Genomic DNA, 17,340 nt, shown 5'->3' on the forward strand with positions numbered 1-17,340 from the left:
TAAATGATATGGCCTAGTCCATGTGCCCACCCTTGGGCCGAGGTCCTTGTCACCTGAATGCATGGACCGAGAGTGGAAGAAGCATCGTGCCCTCGGGGAGAAGACAGGTGATGTCACCAGGAGCAGGGACACATAGCTCCGTCCATGAGAAGAGGACAAGCTGGAGAGGTGGCGGAGGGCGTGCACAGGAAGCAGTCGGTGTGAGGGATTTTATAGGGGAAGAGATGAAGGGAGAGGAAGTATTAGGCACTCGTCTCAGAATATAAGATGACACTGAAATTTTTATCCTGGTTGATGAAAAGGCTAACAAGATGAATAACGGTAGAAGATCTAGGGAAACAACCTGGTTTGGGAAGCAGGAAGTGAATTTTGTTTTGGACGTGTTGAATTTGGCATGCTTCCGAAGTACTCAGGTAGAATACCGAGTGGGCCTTTGGAGGCAGGGAACTCCAGCACCGGAGAGAGAGCTGGGCTGAGTAGAACTGAGAGTGATTCACAAACAGGTGATATGCAAAGGCATAAGATTTCCAACAAAAAGGGTTATGGAGAGAGTATTGTGAAATAATTTTTAAGCAGAGACAGTAAAAGAAAAACAGAGTTAGAGGAGACACAATCTGAGGAATTAATGAAAAGCAGTAAATGACCATATCTTACAACCCAAGGCATAGAAAAGGTTATCAAGAAGTGGATTTAGTATTGAATGCTAAAACAAGTTTAAAAAAATAAGAATGGAGGGGAAAAGGCCATTGGCTTTGAAACTAAACACTCATTGGTGAAATTCAAATGATCAGTTTAGATAGTATGGTGTGATGCAGAGTCACAGAACAAACAGATAAATATTAAACAAGTCATCAGAAAGAGGAGGAGGGAAGATGTGGAATAAAGTTTTAGGATAAACAGCTTGCTTGAAAAAATTTGTTTAAGAGAGATTGGAAATTGCTTATGGACTAAAGAAAGTGACCAACATAAAGGGATGAATTGAAATTCCAAGTGTGTGTGTGTGTGTGTGTGTGTGTGTGTGTGTGTGTGTGTAAGAAGCAGGGATTGATGGAGCAAGGTCATAGAACAGATGAAAAATGCAATCAAGGAACCAAGAAGTTTAAGAAGACTTTCCTAGTAATGAATCAGCATCCATTGTAATAGAAGGAAAGTGTACAGATGCATCTCAAATCTATTTATTCCTTCCCTTCAACATGAGGACCAGGGACACAGAGGTGGGGGTGGTATTGCACCTGTAGAAAACGGAAAATGTTAGTGTGCCACCAGGGGCGGGGTGGATAAGACAGTCAGGCATTACAGTGGGAGCTGGCGGGCACAGTCATAGATTTCTGCAGGCACCCTCAGTAACCTGGCGGCAAAGGTAGAAAAGATCAATGATGGGGTCTACGGGGGTTGAGAGAGTCTTCGGGGGCGAGCTCAGGGTGCACTTTGGGGAAGCACTGGAGGGTGAGAGAGCATAGAGTGTGCGGTGAGGCAGACCCTCTCGGAAACCCACTCGGAGATTGGGGCAGGGCTAGAGAACAAGTAGCTTAGAGGGAGGCAGGTAGACTGACTGAAAGGGAGGAGAAGCAGAAGGATTAGGGTGTTCGGTACAAGCAACGAGCAGCTTACGAAGGCAGCCCAAAAAGAGATGCAAGAGAAAAAACATGAATTCAAAATTTGCTTATTTGACAAACATCCACTGATTGCCCACGATGTGCCAGGCACTGTACTAGACACTGAGGCTGCAACAGTGGAAGCAGGAGGCATCGGTCCTTCATCAGGGAGCTTTCACAACCCGCCGAGGGAAGCGATGTTACTGTTGAATCATGCAAGACATGACTATCCACGGCTGGCTGAAGTGGCGTAGCGATGAAACTGATTAGGATGAGACGGATCATCGACATAGATTTACAATCTACAGGATAGTGACAAGAAAATAGAGAAGGGATGGAAAGACCTTTAAAATCATTGCTGACATCAAGAACCATGAAGGAGCATCCTAGACCCCCTGACCTAATTTGACCTAAGTTTGGAATGAGTTCAGTTTAGGACAGGATCAGATCTGATACAGAAGGCAGAGTGTGGTTCGGGAAGGACTGGGATTCCATCGAACTGGGATGGAATTTAGGAATTGGGTAATCCACTGTGGAGGTCAGTGTGTTCAGGCCGTTGTTCTTCATTAGGAGGAAACTGGGGAACATGTTGGAGATGAATTTAGAGAGGTGGGAACAAAGCAAGAACATGAGCAGGCCCTGAAATTCTGTCTCAGTTAGGGTGGTTTCACAATCTGATGCTCGCCCCCAGGCACCACTGAGAGCAATTCTGAGCGGTGCGCACCAGGACCCAGAGCGGCAGGTGGGGCCGAGAGCGCTGGGGAAGACCTCTAAAGCTCAGACCGTGGACTTAGACGGTACCTCTGGCACCTTGCAATGGTTCATCAGTTCCAGGCCAAAGTCGAGGAAAACATTGCCTTAGAATGCTTTGAAGATTTCATGTGATCACCTTTCATGGTGTGGGGCTAGGGATAATAGCATTTAATCTGAAATTCAAGTTTTTTATTTACTAATCTGCAGTTCACATTATATATTGCATGTTACCTAAAGTATGACTAAGTCGCGTAACTTTGAATGTGAAAGTATGCATTTAAAGTAACACTGAAATTCTACCATGCGCCTGGCCACACTGATCATTTTCTCAACAGACTTTCGATATATTGTTTTGGAGGCCCAAATACCAGAAGATGGCATCTACATTAAACATACCATCTTTACTGATTGCTAAATATGTGGTACATTTTAAGAGAGTGAAACACAAAATAACTAAGCTTTCAAAACCAAACAAAAAGATTATTCACTGCGAAAATAAATTTCTACATGCACAAGCCACCAACACAGGCCTTCCTAGTTTGCCTAATATTTCCATTTGTAAAACTTCTATGGGTAATGTGATTTTTCATAACTAACTATTCTAACATCAGATAGACGTGACCCTGGATTCTATGGTATTATTTTTTTAAAGATTTTATTTATTTGTTTTTAGACAGAGAGGAAGGGAAGGAGAAAGAGAGGGAGAGAAACATCAATGTGTGGTTGCCTCTCACATGCCCCACACTGGGGACCTGGCCTGCAAACCAGGCATATGCCCTGACTGGGAATCGAACTGGCGACCCTTTGGTTTGCAGCCCGTGCTCAGTCCACTGAGCCACACCAGCCAGGGCTACAGTATTATTTTAAATGAGAACAGATATATGTAGGAAAATTTAGAGTGTGACTTCTCAGACTTTAGCATGCATAAGGATTGCCAGGAGAGTTTGTTAAATCACAAATTTCTCGGCCCCTCTTAGAGATGCTGATGCAGAAGCTAAGGTGGTTCCCCAAAATTTGCATTCCTAACCAGGATCCCAGGTGATGCTGATATCCCTGAGGCCGAGGCTGGGGAAACACACACTGAGGAACCCAGACCTTCCTTGCAAATGAGACCCGATCTGCAGGTTTCAAATACACTTTAAAGATGTAGTTCATCTGTTTTGTCTAGTGACCAAATAGACTTCATGGATTCCTGCAGATGTTTGAAACCCAGAGGGCACAATGGAAGGGGCTGAGAGAGAAAGCAAGACAAGATACACAGGGGAAGAAACAGGGGTGACCTAAATGGGAATGAAACTATAGGAGACGTTAGTCCAGGGTAGGTCAAGGCGGGGAAGAGAGTAAGCCCAAATTTACATAATTTTTATCACCCCTAATTTATTAGTGTAAACTGTTACTGGAGGATCATGGTTTTATTTTAAGTTTACTCATCTATTATCCCACAGTTTTTTAAATCATCAGAAAACTTGAATAATTTAGAAAAGGCCACATATCCTGTTTTTATCTCTTTGTTGCCATCACTTAATAGTGCCGCCGGTTATCAAGGGAGCGAAGAGCGACCTCCCCGAGGAGGTCACCGCGCTAGTGGGCAAGAGCATGCTGATGGAGTGCCTGTCCAGCGGCAGCCCCGTCCCGCGGAACTCCTGGCACAGAGACGGGCAGCCCCAGCCGGAGGATGAGCGTCATAAGCTTCTGTCTAATGGAAGGATTCTGCAGGTAAAAGTTAAAAATATGACTTTAAAACATCCGTGTGACCTTGTATTTTCTAACTGTCTTTATGACTTTTAAAAATAATTGTTATTATTTAGAAATATATTTGTAAACATAAAAAGGATTAAAATGAAATTCCTTTTACTCTTCTTATTCCCACTATGAGAAGTGATCATTATTAGCAGTTTTGTGTGAATTCTTCTAGAAATTATCTGTACATTCAACACACATGCTCCCCAAGTTTAATACAGTATGTCCTTTGTGATGAAAATTACATATGTGCACATCACTACAATCCTTCCCATTGCATAGTTCAGATGGTAGGATTCTAGGTGGTATGAAATTCCCTGTAGATTAAAATTTACTCTTTATTGGCAAAGAATGGATAATAATATAACAATAGATACCACATTAATATCCTGGATTGCTGTTCACTAATGGGCATGCCTACATTTTTCTTGTAATTGTCCTAAAAGAAAGTTAGGCACTTACAACTTATTAGTTAAATAACTTCTTGAACATATAAATGATGTTCTGTAGGCTTAAGAACCTAAGCATAACTATCAGCATATCTAACACAGGGCATATGCCATGAAGTTCATTTTTTTTTAAGTAATAATGAGCCAGGTTCACTGCCTGTAAATAATTTTGAATTCTCAAAGAACCTTCTAAACATCCTGACTATTTCTATTTGGTGATTATACAACCTCTACCAAAATACTTACATGTTTCTGTATCTAGGGCCAAAGGATATAGAGATGGATACAACTTTCTGCTTAATAGAATAGATTATACCTGCTCCTTTAGCTAACCATTGCTGTGCAAAACAAACCACTCCCAAACAATGTCTTAAAACAGTAAGCGTTTGCCCAGCTCACAAGTGTTCCGGCTGGCTCGGGGCTTCTTCGAGTCTCAGCCAGGCTTGCCCAGCTGTCTGCGTGCTGTGGGCAGAAGGAGTGGGCTGCTGATCCTGGCTGGGCTCTGGCACACACCCGGGGCCTCAGTTGTTAAAATGATCCCACACCCTGGGGCAGGTTGGTCCTGGCTTTCTTACCTGGTGGTGGTGGGGTTCCAACGGAGTGAAAAAAGGGAAAGGGCCTTTTCAGACCTAGGATTGGAATGGCACACCGTCACTTCCGCCACATTCCAGGCATCGAGGCCAGACACCAATCCCACGTCTTCACCTCGTGATGGGAGCAGCTTCCAAGTCACGTTGCCAGGGGTCTAGTAGAGAAGCGGGAGAATCATTTGGGGTACTTTTGTAGTCGGTACACAAGGATGTATAAAGTAGATCAGCCTTTTCTGATTGGAAATCTTTATAAATAAACATTTACTTGATTGGCCTGATAATAAAAGCCAGCACCAGTGCTATTCTGTATAAATATTTGTATGTTCATCTCGTGTTCACTAGAAAGAGTATGTATTATTTATTCTCAAAATTACGATAAGTGGCTTCATAAAGAAAATTCAGTTGGAATTTTTATGCTTTTCCCTCAGATTCTCAATGCTCAGATAACAGATATCGGCAGGTATGTGTGCATTGCCGAGAACACAGCCGGGAGTGCCAAAAAGTATTTTAACCTCAATGTTCACGGTAAGAGCTCAGTTCCAAAAACATCTGTTAGAACATGCTTGTTTTAGATTATGTAGGCTTTTCTGGTATTTTTTTTAACTCGAAACAATGTGTGGGACCTGCTTTCATACCGCCCCTCCCTCTCTCCCCAACACAGCTAGGATTTATAACGTACAAAGTGCAAATCTAGGGAGCCTGGTTTTATATTATTTCAGTCCCTCGGGAGAAAGTAGTGATTTCTACATATTTTAAAGTAAAAAAAAAAACACAAAATTTGAAATCCCAAAGATCACACGTTTTTAGGAAGTTAGAACTAAATATAGATCTTTTACTCATAAAAATGTATTTGCTAGTCCTGATTGAAACCAGTTTCTGTCATCAAATGCAGAATTCATGTGGAGCTACAACTTCTAGTACCTCATATACTCCGGAAAAGAAGAAGTCTCTCTGAGGAGTAAAATAATTCCAAAAACCACCAGCATACCTAATTCATTCATCACACTTTCAGTTTTCAGTATACGCTAGTCGCTCCATAAATACTATTCTTTCCCCTAAAAAAGCAGTCGTCTTCCACAAAAGAGTAGTTTTGCTTTTGTGACATGCAGCTGCTTTCAGAAATTAAATTAGAAATGGCGAACAATCATCATAAAAAATTTCCTTTACATGGGTGATACACATATAAAATTCTAGCTCGTTTTGGAAACAGCTGAAATTTGAAATTTCCTAAGAAATTTCTCCCCTGACAGGACTTCGATAGAGCATTATACATACTCATAGACACTATTTTCTGGGGTGTGTGGGGGATACTGATGCCTAGCAGCGTTCGGTGTTTGTGTAACAGATATTTGAAACACCTTCATCTTTGAATGTCCACCATTTAGCATGGTGAGTGGCACACAGTAGGTGCTTCCTAAGTGTTTTCAAGTTTCTTCTAAAGAATAAATCTGACCAAAGAGAAACACATGTGTTATGAATTCCCCGGAAGAACAAATGAATTAGACAAACATAACCATTGTGAAATCACACATTTTAATCTGTAAAGACCAATAGAATAAATGTTAAAAAATAAAAGTGTTTGTTATTTCTTCTGATGTGCCATGGCAGAATTCATTTTTCCTTCGCTGTGTGACCAGAGCACCTTACAAACACCCACTCCCCCAATCAAAGCGGTTACCTGTGTTGCCGCGGGTTACCTTTGCATGTCCACTTCCTCGCCTCTAACCCACGACTTGATCATGAGGGCTGTAGGACAATGGTCATTTCTTAGGGGTGTCGGTCTCCCTAAACTTAGAATGGCGGGGTAGTTGTGGTAGTTGGCAAATACATATTTGTCGTTCCTTTCTTACATTTTGTTTGCATCGGCCGCCTCCTCTTCATACGCAGCAGCAGAAGCACCTGAAGGGGGAGAACTGCGTGACTCGAGAGGCAGCAGCCGCTAGTGTTTACCACTCGGGACGGGAGTTCAGGAGGGCATTTCCGCTCTCACCAGTCGAGAATCCATGCTTAAATACTGGAAAATCCATTTGGGGGAGGAATCATTTAAATTATTTTCACTCCACACCACGCTATTTGTTACCTCCCACTCCTACACTGCTGGCTTCCTTTGGTCTCTTACCTGCAAAGGGACAGCCTGTCAGTTCGCAGCCCTGTGTCTTCGCTCTGTTCACACCCAGTGTAACTTCCACGGGGCGGCATCTGAGTCATTTCTCGCAGCCCATGTCTCTCAGTGCCCGTGTGCATAACAGCTCAGCCCCGCACATAACAGCACAACATATTGGCTGCCCGATACCTTCCAGGTGGTCGGCCAAGTGTTCTGTGTGTATTATTTCCCTGAGTTATCTCAGTAACCCCAGTTGGTTAGACCATTTTATACCTCCTTTAAAGACGGAAAAGCTGAGGCTCAGTGAGGTTAAGTAACATATGTAGTTAGCTTGCAAATGGATTCTACCTCAGACAGTCTGATTCCAGAGATGTTACACTGAGCTGCTTTCCTGTATTACCTCTCACTAAATTCCATATCCGCACTATACCTGCACCAGCCGGGACTGGAGGAACTCTTAGAATCAGGAACATGGATTCATTATAAATTTATAGGTACCAACTTGAACTGGAAACTCCGTGCTGCCTGGGGGTTCTCTCCCGTGCTTTTACTCCAAAATACTAAGTCGAAACTTCAAGAAATAAACAGTTCACGTGTTTTAGATTACACTCCATTCTGAGTGAGCAGCTTGATGAAATCTTGTGCCAGTCTCGGGCCGTCTCCCTGCTCTGTCCTGCCCAGGATGCCGATCACCCCTCTGTCCAGCGCAGCCGCCCCGTGGATGCTACCTGCTCTTTAGTCACTTAGTAGCTGTCTCAGTTATTAGACCAACTGCCACATTTTCAGTGCTTGTGTTCAAGTAACTCTGAGTTTCCTTACTCATGTCCGCAATGCACAAGAGTGATGCTGGCAATTCAGACATGCCAAAGAGAAGCCTGAAGTGGCTCCTTTAACTGAAAAGGTTTTAAAAATAGTGTATGGATCGGGTTCAATACTACCCTGGATTTCAGGCACCCACTGGGAGTTGGGGACGTACCCCCTGCGGATAAGAGGGACGACTGTGCGTTGTGCCCTCTTTCCGGAAGACACGCCCAGTTCCTGTCGTCCACGTGGTTTATTCCTGGTCATATTTCACGAATCTCCTCAAATGTCACTTCCTTCTCCTGATCCCCAAACTAGGTTCATTCCCTACTGTCACCCTACACCACTGATTGACACTCCTCACACTTGTAATTACTAAACAGCCTAGAGCGGGCTAAGAATAGGGGTTCTATACAGCTCTACAGCCAGACTGCATCGCTTCCAAACCAGTAACTCATTGTGAAATCTGGGCAAGATGCTAACCTCTCTACGTCTCCCTCATCTGTAGCATGAGGATGAGAGCTGTATCTAGCTCATAAGGTTGTATGAGAACTCAGTGTTTTATTCATCTTATTATTTTTTTCTCCACTTTTGCTTTTTATTGGGGGGGGAGGGTTGAACACACCATAGTATTGTTTATTCCTTATTTTCTGTTTGTTTTGAACAAACCATAGGATTATTTCTTACATTTTCTGCTCATCTTGAAAGCCATTGATTCACATTGTTGAATTTACCTGTATAATATATTGATAGATGCCCTCTAAACTTATACTCTATAAATGCTATGTGCAGGCAAATAAAAATTTTAAATAGGGATATAATATTTTTAAAAAAGGATATTCAAACTTAAAAAGCATCATTAGGTCTTTCTTTGTACATTGACAAACCCATCTTAGGAGTTGCCATCTACATTTTCCAATAAAATGCAGAATAATTCTGTCTTTGAACATGCTGGCACTCTTTTTCACTTGGGGGACACAAGACTGAGGGACTTAGGTTTGAGAAAGGCATTCGTGAATCCTAAGAGGGAAGACAGCTAGGTAATTAACAGTGGCATCAACACAGTGCTTTGGCGGAGCGTAGTGGTTGGGCTTCTCATAATCAAGAGGAATGTGTATTACTGGTAGTATCAGATTTCACCTTGAATACATTTACTCTTACAGTTCCTCCAAGTGTCATTGGTCCTAACCCTGAAAATCTCACCGTCGTGGTGAACAACTTCATCTCCTTGAGCTGTGAGGTCTCTGGTTTTCCACCTCCCGATCTCAGCTGGCTCAAGAACGAACAGCCTATCAAGCCAAACGCAAATGCTCTCATCGTGCCTGGTAAGGAACTCATTGCTCTTACAAGGTGGGCAAAACGTTCTCATTTTCCTTTATTTTAAATACATGGCATTTCAGCTTCCAAATTTTTGCTCCATTTATTTGTTCACATTAATTGCCTCTCTTTCCCTCTTTGGGGCTATTAGGATGAGATCGTGTAGACTTTTATGATTTTAGTGGGAATCTACAGTAACAAAGTCCACTTCAAGAAATTATGAAATTTAGTAACAGAACTGCTTGGTAATTCCATGTGGGTGATCGGCTAGTAAATAGTGCTTTCATTGGATAAATTCACTGGCTGTTTTTAATCAATTCTAAAGCTTCTTGATGATAGATAAATAGCTAGACAGGCAGACAGACACTTCTGCACTGTGGGAAATACTCATTAACGTATTTGACTATAGTACAATTACTGTCCTCTCACTAGAACCTATATCAAACAGTTCTACCCATGTATGCTTAATGGAGAGAGAAAAATTATGAATTTCACTTTTTAAAATTTTTAAAAATATTTTATTTATTTTTAGAGAGGGAAGGGAAGGAGAGAGAGAGAGAGAGAGCGAGAGAGAGAGAAACATCAATGTGCGGTTGCTGGGGGTCATGGCCTGCAATCCAGACGTGTACCCTGACTGGGAATCGAACCTGTGACAGTTTGGTTCACAGCCTGCGCTCAATCCACTAAGCTACGCCAGCCAGGTTGAATTTCACTTTTTATAAAGAAGTACAATCAATCATAAAGGAAGGATCAAAGAAAAGTGATTCAGTTCTTCCATCTTAAATATGAATTGCTTCTAAATAAATTTTACTGTAACAGAGCATACTATCATTTATCTTATTGATAAAAATATGAGTTATGAGAACCACCTGTATACCACTCTTCAACTTCCGCCACATTTGCCCACAGGTGGTCGAACTCTGCAGATCATCCGGGCCAAGGAATCCGATGGTGGTCAGTACACCTGCATAGCTATCAACCAGGCTGGTGAAAGCAAGAAAAAGGTCTCCCTGACTGTTTATGGTTTGTTTTCACTCTCAGAAAATTCTTTCATTTTTAAACTGGTATTAAATCTTTTCTGTCTGCACACCTTAATGAAAAAAAAATCCTCTTGTTCTTGTTTTTTTCCCTCAGTGCCCCCAAGCATTAAAGATCATGGCAGTGAATCTCTGTCTGTAGTTAACGTAAGAGAGGGAGCCTCAGTGTCGTTGGAGTGTGAGTCCAATGCCGTCCCACCGCCAGTCGTCACCTGGTACAAGAATGGGCGGATGATAACCGAATCTACTCATGTGGCAGTTTTGGCTGATGGACAGATGCTGCATATCAAGAAAGCTGAGGTGCATCTTTTATCCCTGTCTCCTCGTCATGACTTTTGGTGGGATCATGGAAGAGGGAATTGGCAAGTGCCTATTCCCATTACTACAGTAAAAAATGATGTTTATTATGATAACATCGTCAATGCCATTGACCATAGTTATATATATTTAAAAAAGCAGGATGACAGGAAGCAATTAGAACTGGGGCATTTGAGCGTAAAGATGACTGATGATTTAATCTACACTGGAACAGTGTGATTGGTCATCTATAACTTAATGGAGCACATACAATAGTATCTTTTTCTTTTAGGTGTCTGACACAGGCCAGTATGTATGTAGAGCTATAAATGTAGCAGGACGGGATGATAAAAATTTCCACCTCAATGTATATGGTGAGCATCTGCCTCTAATACAACTCTTTTTCCCCCAGATATGCCAATGAAAGACAGTGTCCTGAGTTAGCTTAATGAGGACACATGACTTTGTTCTGTCTTTTTACAGTGCCACCCAGCATTGAAGGACCTGGAACAGAAGTGGTTGTTGAGACAATCAGCAATCCCGTGACCTTAACATGCGATGCCACTGGAATCCCACCTCCCACTATAGTATGGCTGAAGAACCACAAGCCCATAGGTAATACAGCTCTGCAGTTTTTTTGTGTGTGGTTCTCTTTGGCTCTGAATGCACTAGCTTTATAAACCAGCACATTTTCATATTGTTCTCATAGCTGTGTTTTTAGTTCATAAAGCTTACTCTCCTGAAATATAAACTTACAAAATAGACTCATAAAATTATTATTTTTTTGCCCTGCCTGGTGTTACTCAATGGATTGAGTGCCAGCCTGCAAACCAAAGAGTCGCTGGTTCGATTCCCAGTCAGGGCACATGCCTGGGTTCCGGGCCAGGTCCCCCAGAGCGGGCATGCAAGAGGCAACTACACAATGATATTTCCCTCTCTTCCTCTCTCCTTTCTCCTCTTTCTAAAAGTAAATAAAATCATTTTACAAATTATTTATTTTATAAAGAGATCTTTCTCTTAGCGTTTTTTCAAAAAGGCTCTCATTTGAAATAAAAGCACAAAAGAAGAGCTTTTCAAAACTTATTTTTCAATCACAGTTGACACAATACTATATTAGTTTCAGGTGTGAAACTAATACATAGTGATTAGACATTCATATACCTTGCAAAATTACCACCCTAACAAGCCTGGTACCCATCTGATGTCATGCATAGTTATTACAATATTACTGATGACGTGTCCTAGGCTGTATTTTGCATCTCTGTGACTATTTTTATAACTGACCATTTGTATTTCTTAATCACTTTTACCTTTTTAACCCATCCCCACTACCCCTCCTATTAAGAAATCTATCACAAGAAGCAAGACATTTCTATGTTGAATTGTAGAGATGTTAAAAATAAAAGCTTTTTTAATGTTTTGTTTTGCTCTGTTTCCACCCCTAGAAAATTCTGACTCACTTGAAGTTCATATTTTATCTGGAGGTAGCAAACTCCAAGTTGCCCGGTCTCAGCGTTCAGACAGTGGCAACTATACATGCATTGCATCAAATATGGAAGGAAAAGCACAGAAAACTTATATTCTTTCAATTCAAGGTATATGATTTATCTTCAACATCTTCAGTTATACTTTCAGTAGTACAAAATAAGTCTACAGTTAAAGAGATCATTAGATCATTTGAAACTGATTAAAAATGTCTTTAGAGTAACAAAAAATATTATCAATTCTCTGTCTTACCTTTATCAGTGGACTGTATTTTCATGGAAATCAGCATAAGTGTGGAAAAAATAGTAGAAATGTAATAATGCTTATTTTTTCATGTTTAGCAAAATTCTTACTGAATTATGCTTTATTTAAAACTGGCATAATTTCTTTTCAGGTGGAGCACATAGGTCTATTCATATATAAATATATAAGTAATATTTAATTCATGAAAAGACTGCATTATGTTCCAACTACAGTTGGGGATTGGGTAAACTTCAAGCAATCATGAATCTTTTGCTATTTTGGAGTGAGAATCAAAAATGCTAATTCATCCGACAAGTATTTACTTAATCTTATATGTTCCAGCTTAGTATTGAGCCCTGCAAGGGGAACTTGTATCCTTTTGATTTTCAGTAAACCTCTAATTAGTACTTTTGTCTCCATAGCTCATTGAAATGGAAGTCTAACTTGAAACTAAGTCAAAATGCTTACTTTTTCCAATGTTAAGAGTTATTTTCAAAATACTCATTCATAAATCATAAATGTGCATTAGTATTGATCTGTATGTGCTCTGCTAAAGCTAACAACAAAAAATGAAATCAAAGAAGTAAAATAAATGTATGGCCATCAGTGATTTCCTGGATTACTTTGAGATTTCAGAAACAGAATGGAAAAACAGCTAGTCAGGGAGTCACTGTTAGAAATTGCATGTTTCATTATGTTCAATGCATTAGTAGGAATAGCTGTTAATCAGGGGGGTATGTGGTATGACCAAACATTTTACCAGACTTTTTATGTATATTTCCATGTCCTAAGACTAGAAATAATATATAAATATAGGGCCTAGTGGAGTATTTGTCATATACACTCATTAAAGGATACTTCTTACTAACATTCTTGTTGATTTGACTTCTATAACACTCTCAGTTCTGTAAACTTAGTATAATTATTCTCATCTTCTCGGTGACTAAAATGAGATTGGGAGGGAGCATGCAGTGAAGTGCCAGTAAATGTTGAACAATTAACTCTCCAGATAAATGGGCAGTGATGCCCATGGGCCAGTGGATTGCCAGTGTCCATGGGGCAAACATCCCCGCCATGGGTCATTTCACGCCACCAACATGATGCCACCATGTCACCGAGTAGGGAGGATGTGCAAAATGGGCTCTTGGGAACCGATGCGAGCTGTTCCAGCAGACCACTATAATTGCCAGAAGAGAAATTCAAATGCGTTTTTGTTCAATACTATTATCAATATTTTTTATCATACATTATTTCTCAGTCAAACCATTAAAGTGAAAACCAAACATGGCTAGAAAAACAGAACAGAAACTCTTGGACCTTTAATAAACCTACCTTTTGTTCAGATTAAATAACATTTAAATTGCATTATGGAGAAAGAACCCAAGTAGACACTTTTCTCAAACCTTATGCCAAGAGTTTACAAAGCAGATTCTCCTGAATTGTACTAATTCTAAACTGTCTATTGAGTATTTAACCTAAGGGTGATTCTATTTATCCAGGAAGTATGTCCACGAGGTAGACTTGTCACCAGCCCCTACGACTAAATAATTATATCAAACTACAAAGATACCAGGAATATTGAAGCGATTGCTTTAGCTATTCCTCATTTAAAAATACTTTATGAGGATAATAATAGTTTTATCTTGAACCACAATCTAGGAAAGGATATGAAATTAAAATGGTATGTTGTTCTGTTATTTTGTTGTGCACATTAGAATTTATATCATTGTGCCTTGTTAATGGACATTGTTATTTCTCCAAAGTTCCTCCAAGTGTTGCTGGTGCTGAAATTCCAAGTGAAGTCAGTGTCCTCCTAGGGGAAAATGTTGAGCTGGTCTGCAGTGCAAATGGCATTCCCACCCCAGTCATTCACTGGCTTAGAGATGGAAGCCCCATCCCTAGCAGTGAATCAGAAAGAATCCGGTACGTTGAAGAAGAATCTTTGCATCGTTAATTTTAAGGTCTTGTACAATGCTTTATGCTTCATGTTTCACGTGAATAACACCAAATTCAGGTGCCTTGGAACTTGGCTAGTTATATTCAAAGAGAAAAACATAAAATTTTGGAGCATTGGACACAGAAATTCTCCTTGGATGAGGATCACTCAGAAGTGTGTGTGTGTGTGTGTGTGTGTGTGTGTATTCTTTATTCATCAGCTCTGAGTTATGGAATCTCCTCAGACATTCATTCTACAAATGTCAGTTACCTGTGGTTTTATGCCTCTAATCGCAGAATAAATGCTTATACCTGAGCCCATGTCGCGGTAATTAGCTCTTCCCTGCTATCATCACACCAGTGTTTCCTACAAAAGACTCACCAATAATCTTAGATATGATTTCGTGTCCTGAGATCTCCAAACCACCAGACATGCTGTTTCTTGGCTCATTTTGAGAAAAGATACAATATCTACCCCAGTTCATTCCATGCAGTGATTTGTCTAAATCCCGTTTTCAGCTGATACTTGTTATGTATGCCACAAACCACATGTAGATGGAATAATAAATATGGTGAGAGCATCCTGCTACTTTCAACAACAAATGCCTTTGGCAGAACAACAGAATTCTACACACTACTAGATTACTTTATCACAAAGCCCTGTTATGTACAAATACCAGAGCAATTGTAATTACTTGAAGAATTATATATGCATAAGCAGGCACTAATTAAATGCATTGCAAGCTTTATCATTTTAAACCACTATTTTAAATTTAATAATTTATAGTATATTTTCTAGTTAATGAATTGAATATCCATAACTTAAAGAAAGATAAATGTTTTCTTTCAAGTTATTTTATATTAAAATTTAGATATTTGTTCCTTTACAAGATTGGGTAAATTGCCCGATATTTTAGAGATACATTTTAAGTTTCATTCCTCTGGTGTGGACATTTCTGAATAGTTCACAAGTATTTCATTATTTTTTATTAAATCAGCTGATATCGACCATATTCCAATCCAAGTATCAGACACTTGGTGGAAACTAGAGACCTTATATAAGATAATATTTGTACCTACGAATTTACAATCTGTCACTGCTTTTACATGAAGATCCTTAAATGTGCTTATTCTTATATCCACTTTATTGATTATTTGTTTACTGCTCCATAATATGTGTACATTTGTAGGTAGAACAATTCATCAATCAAATAGAGTAATGTTTTCCAAAGTGCACTTACTAATTTCCTTGTTCACAGCAACTTGCTTTTTTGTTCATTCATATATTAGACTCGTGGAATTTTAAAATTCATATTTTTAAATAACTGTTTTATTTATTTTTATTATCTTTGGTATATATTTGCTATTGTTTTTTTCAGTTACAGTTGTCCCAGTTTTTCCCCCTTGTCTCCCTCCAGCAGCCCATGCCTCTGGCCCACAGTCAATCATTTTGAAAAAGAAAAAAATATAATAAACCCAGAAAATAATATTGTCATCATCAGTAATCATATTTAATGACATGACATATTAGAAATGGACTATTTACTTTTGGCACTGGGAGAAACTAATAAAATCACTATTGTAGGAGTAAGTACAGATAGCAGTCTAATCTCTTTATGAAACACAGGAATTTTTGTTTGATAATTAGTGGTCTGTGAAGAGTGTCAGCAGTGCAATAATCTTAACTTAGATATCTTTGATACTCTAACTATATAGTTACTATTTACTGTTGCACAGTTCAAAGGAGAAGCTTTAGGAACTTGCAGAAAAATTTTTGCAAAACATATCCATACACAATCCTGAGTGGGTGCCACAGTTTAAATAAATTACAGTACTCCTCTCCTTCCCATTAAGACTCTTAATTGTTTAGAGCCTCATTTTTATAAATAATTTCTTTAATTGTTCATTACAACATTTTTCAATGTTAATACCAGAATTTTGTATGATTTGTCTTTAATTCAAACCTTATGTTGTCATTCTGAGAATAAAGTATTCCAACTCTGAGGAAAAAAGAAAAGAAGCGTGCCTTGCCTATGGCTTGGATAGCGCAGTTCCTACCTTGATTGGTTTCCTTTTCGCTCATAAGGAGGCAGTGGTTACGGGAGGCCCTGACTGTAGAATTGCAGCTGGTCGCCTGAAATCTCCATCCATTTGACTAGGTCTGACTTCACAGGCTTTCATGTGGATAGTGAAAAATATTTGAGCCATTATATCCAAGAGAAATGTATTTTATGGTTTTTTTTTTTAAAGAACGCAATAATCTGGGGTGACTCGGATTTTAGCTTGACGTAAATCTTCTCGGTGCCTCTTTTGTGACCCCTCTGTAGGGTGACTGCGAACGGCAGCACATTAGTCATTTACGGAGCTCTCCCATCCGACATGGGAAAGTACACGTGTGTCGCTACCAACCCTGCTGGAGAAGAAGACCGAATTTTTAACTTACATGTTTATGGTAAATATGAAACTTCACTCTCTTTTCACTGTGCTGCCTCGGGAATCTCTCAGTAAAAATGAAGGTCCGGCGACAGGTATCAGAAGCATTTAGTTTTAAAATACGATGTTATTGTGGTTTCCATTCGGGATACACAGCAGAAAGGTGGGCAGGCATTGCCATGATATGAACTAGTAACACACCCCCCACCCCCTTCTCTCTCTCATTTTCTGCATGATGTAGTTCCACCTGCAATCAGGGGTAATAAAGAAGAAACAGAGAAACTAACGGCTTTGGTGGACACATCAGTAAATATTGAATGCAGAGCCGCGGGGAAGCCCCCACCACAGATAAACTGGCTAAAGAACGGACTTCCTCTGCCTCTCTCCTCCCACATCCGGCTGCTGTCAGGAGGGCAGGTTATCAGGTCGGCCGTTATTGCATGTGATTTGTCATTTGCTAGACAGAAAGTCTCTGTGATTGTAGGCTTTAACTTATCTGAATCGTGTTTAAGAAATATTTTTCCTAGTTTTTACTATTGTTTGTGTTTTTCTTTTTCAGTA

The 17,340-nt window shown here is 40.0% G+C and overlaps 1 protein-coding gene across 1 annotated transcript in view; it reads left to right on the forward strand.

Annotated features, from left to right (window-relative positions):
* Positions 1-17,340, forward strand: part of HMCN1 (hemicentin 1) — a 397,440-nt gene that overhangs the window by 301,066 nt on the left and 79,034 nt on the right. Inside the window, exons 56-66 of the mRNA XM_045838584.1 lie at positions 3,877-4,064; positions 5,556-5,652; positions 9,196-9,357; positions 10,259-10,372; positions 10,484-10,686; positions 10,976-11,057; positions 11,167-11,298; positions 12,129-12,278; positions 14,175-14,334; positions 16,674-16,798; positions 17,021-17,204. Of these exons, the coding sequence (XP_045694540.1) occupies positions 3,877-4,064; positions 5,556-5,652; positions 9,196-9,357; positions 10,259-10,372; positions 10,484-10,686; positions 10,976-11,057; positions 11,167-11,298; positions 12,129-12,278; positions 14,175-14,334; positions 16,674-16,798; positions 17,021-17,204 (1,597 nt within the window). The remainder of the gene's footprint in view (positions 1-3,876; positions 4,065-5,555; positions 5,653-9,195; positions 9,358-10,258; positions 10,373-10,483; positions 10,687-10,975; positions 11,058-11,166; positions 11,299-12,128; positions 12,279-14,174; positions 14,335-16,673; positions 16,799-17,020; positions 17,205-17,340) is intronic.

The sequence above is a fragment of the Phyllostomus hastatus genome, unplaced genomic scaffold (assembly GCF_019186645.2).
Source record: "Phyllostomus hastatus isolate PE091 unplaced genomic scaffold, TTU_PhHast_1.1 phas_contig_283, whole genome shotgun sequence".
NCBI classification, from domain to species: Eukaryota; Metazoa; Chordata; class Mammalia; order Chiroptera; family Phyllostomidae; genus Phyllostomus; species Phyllostomus hastatus.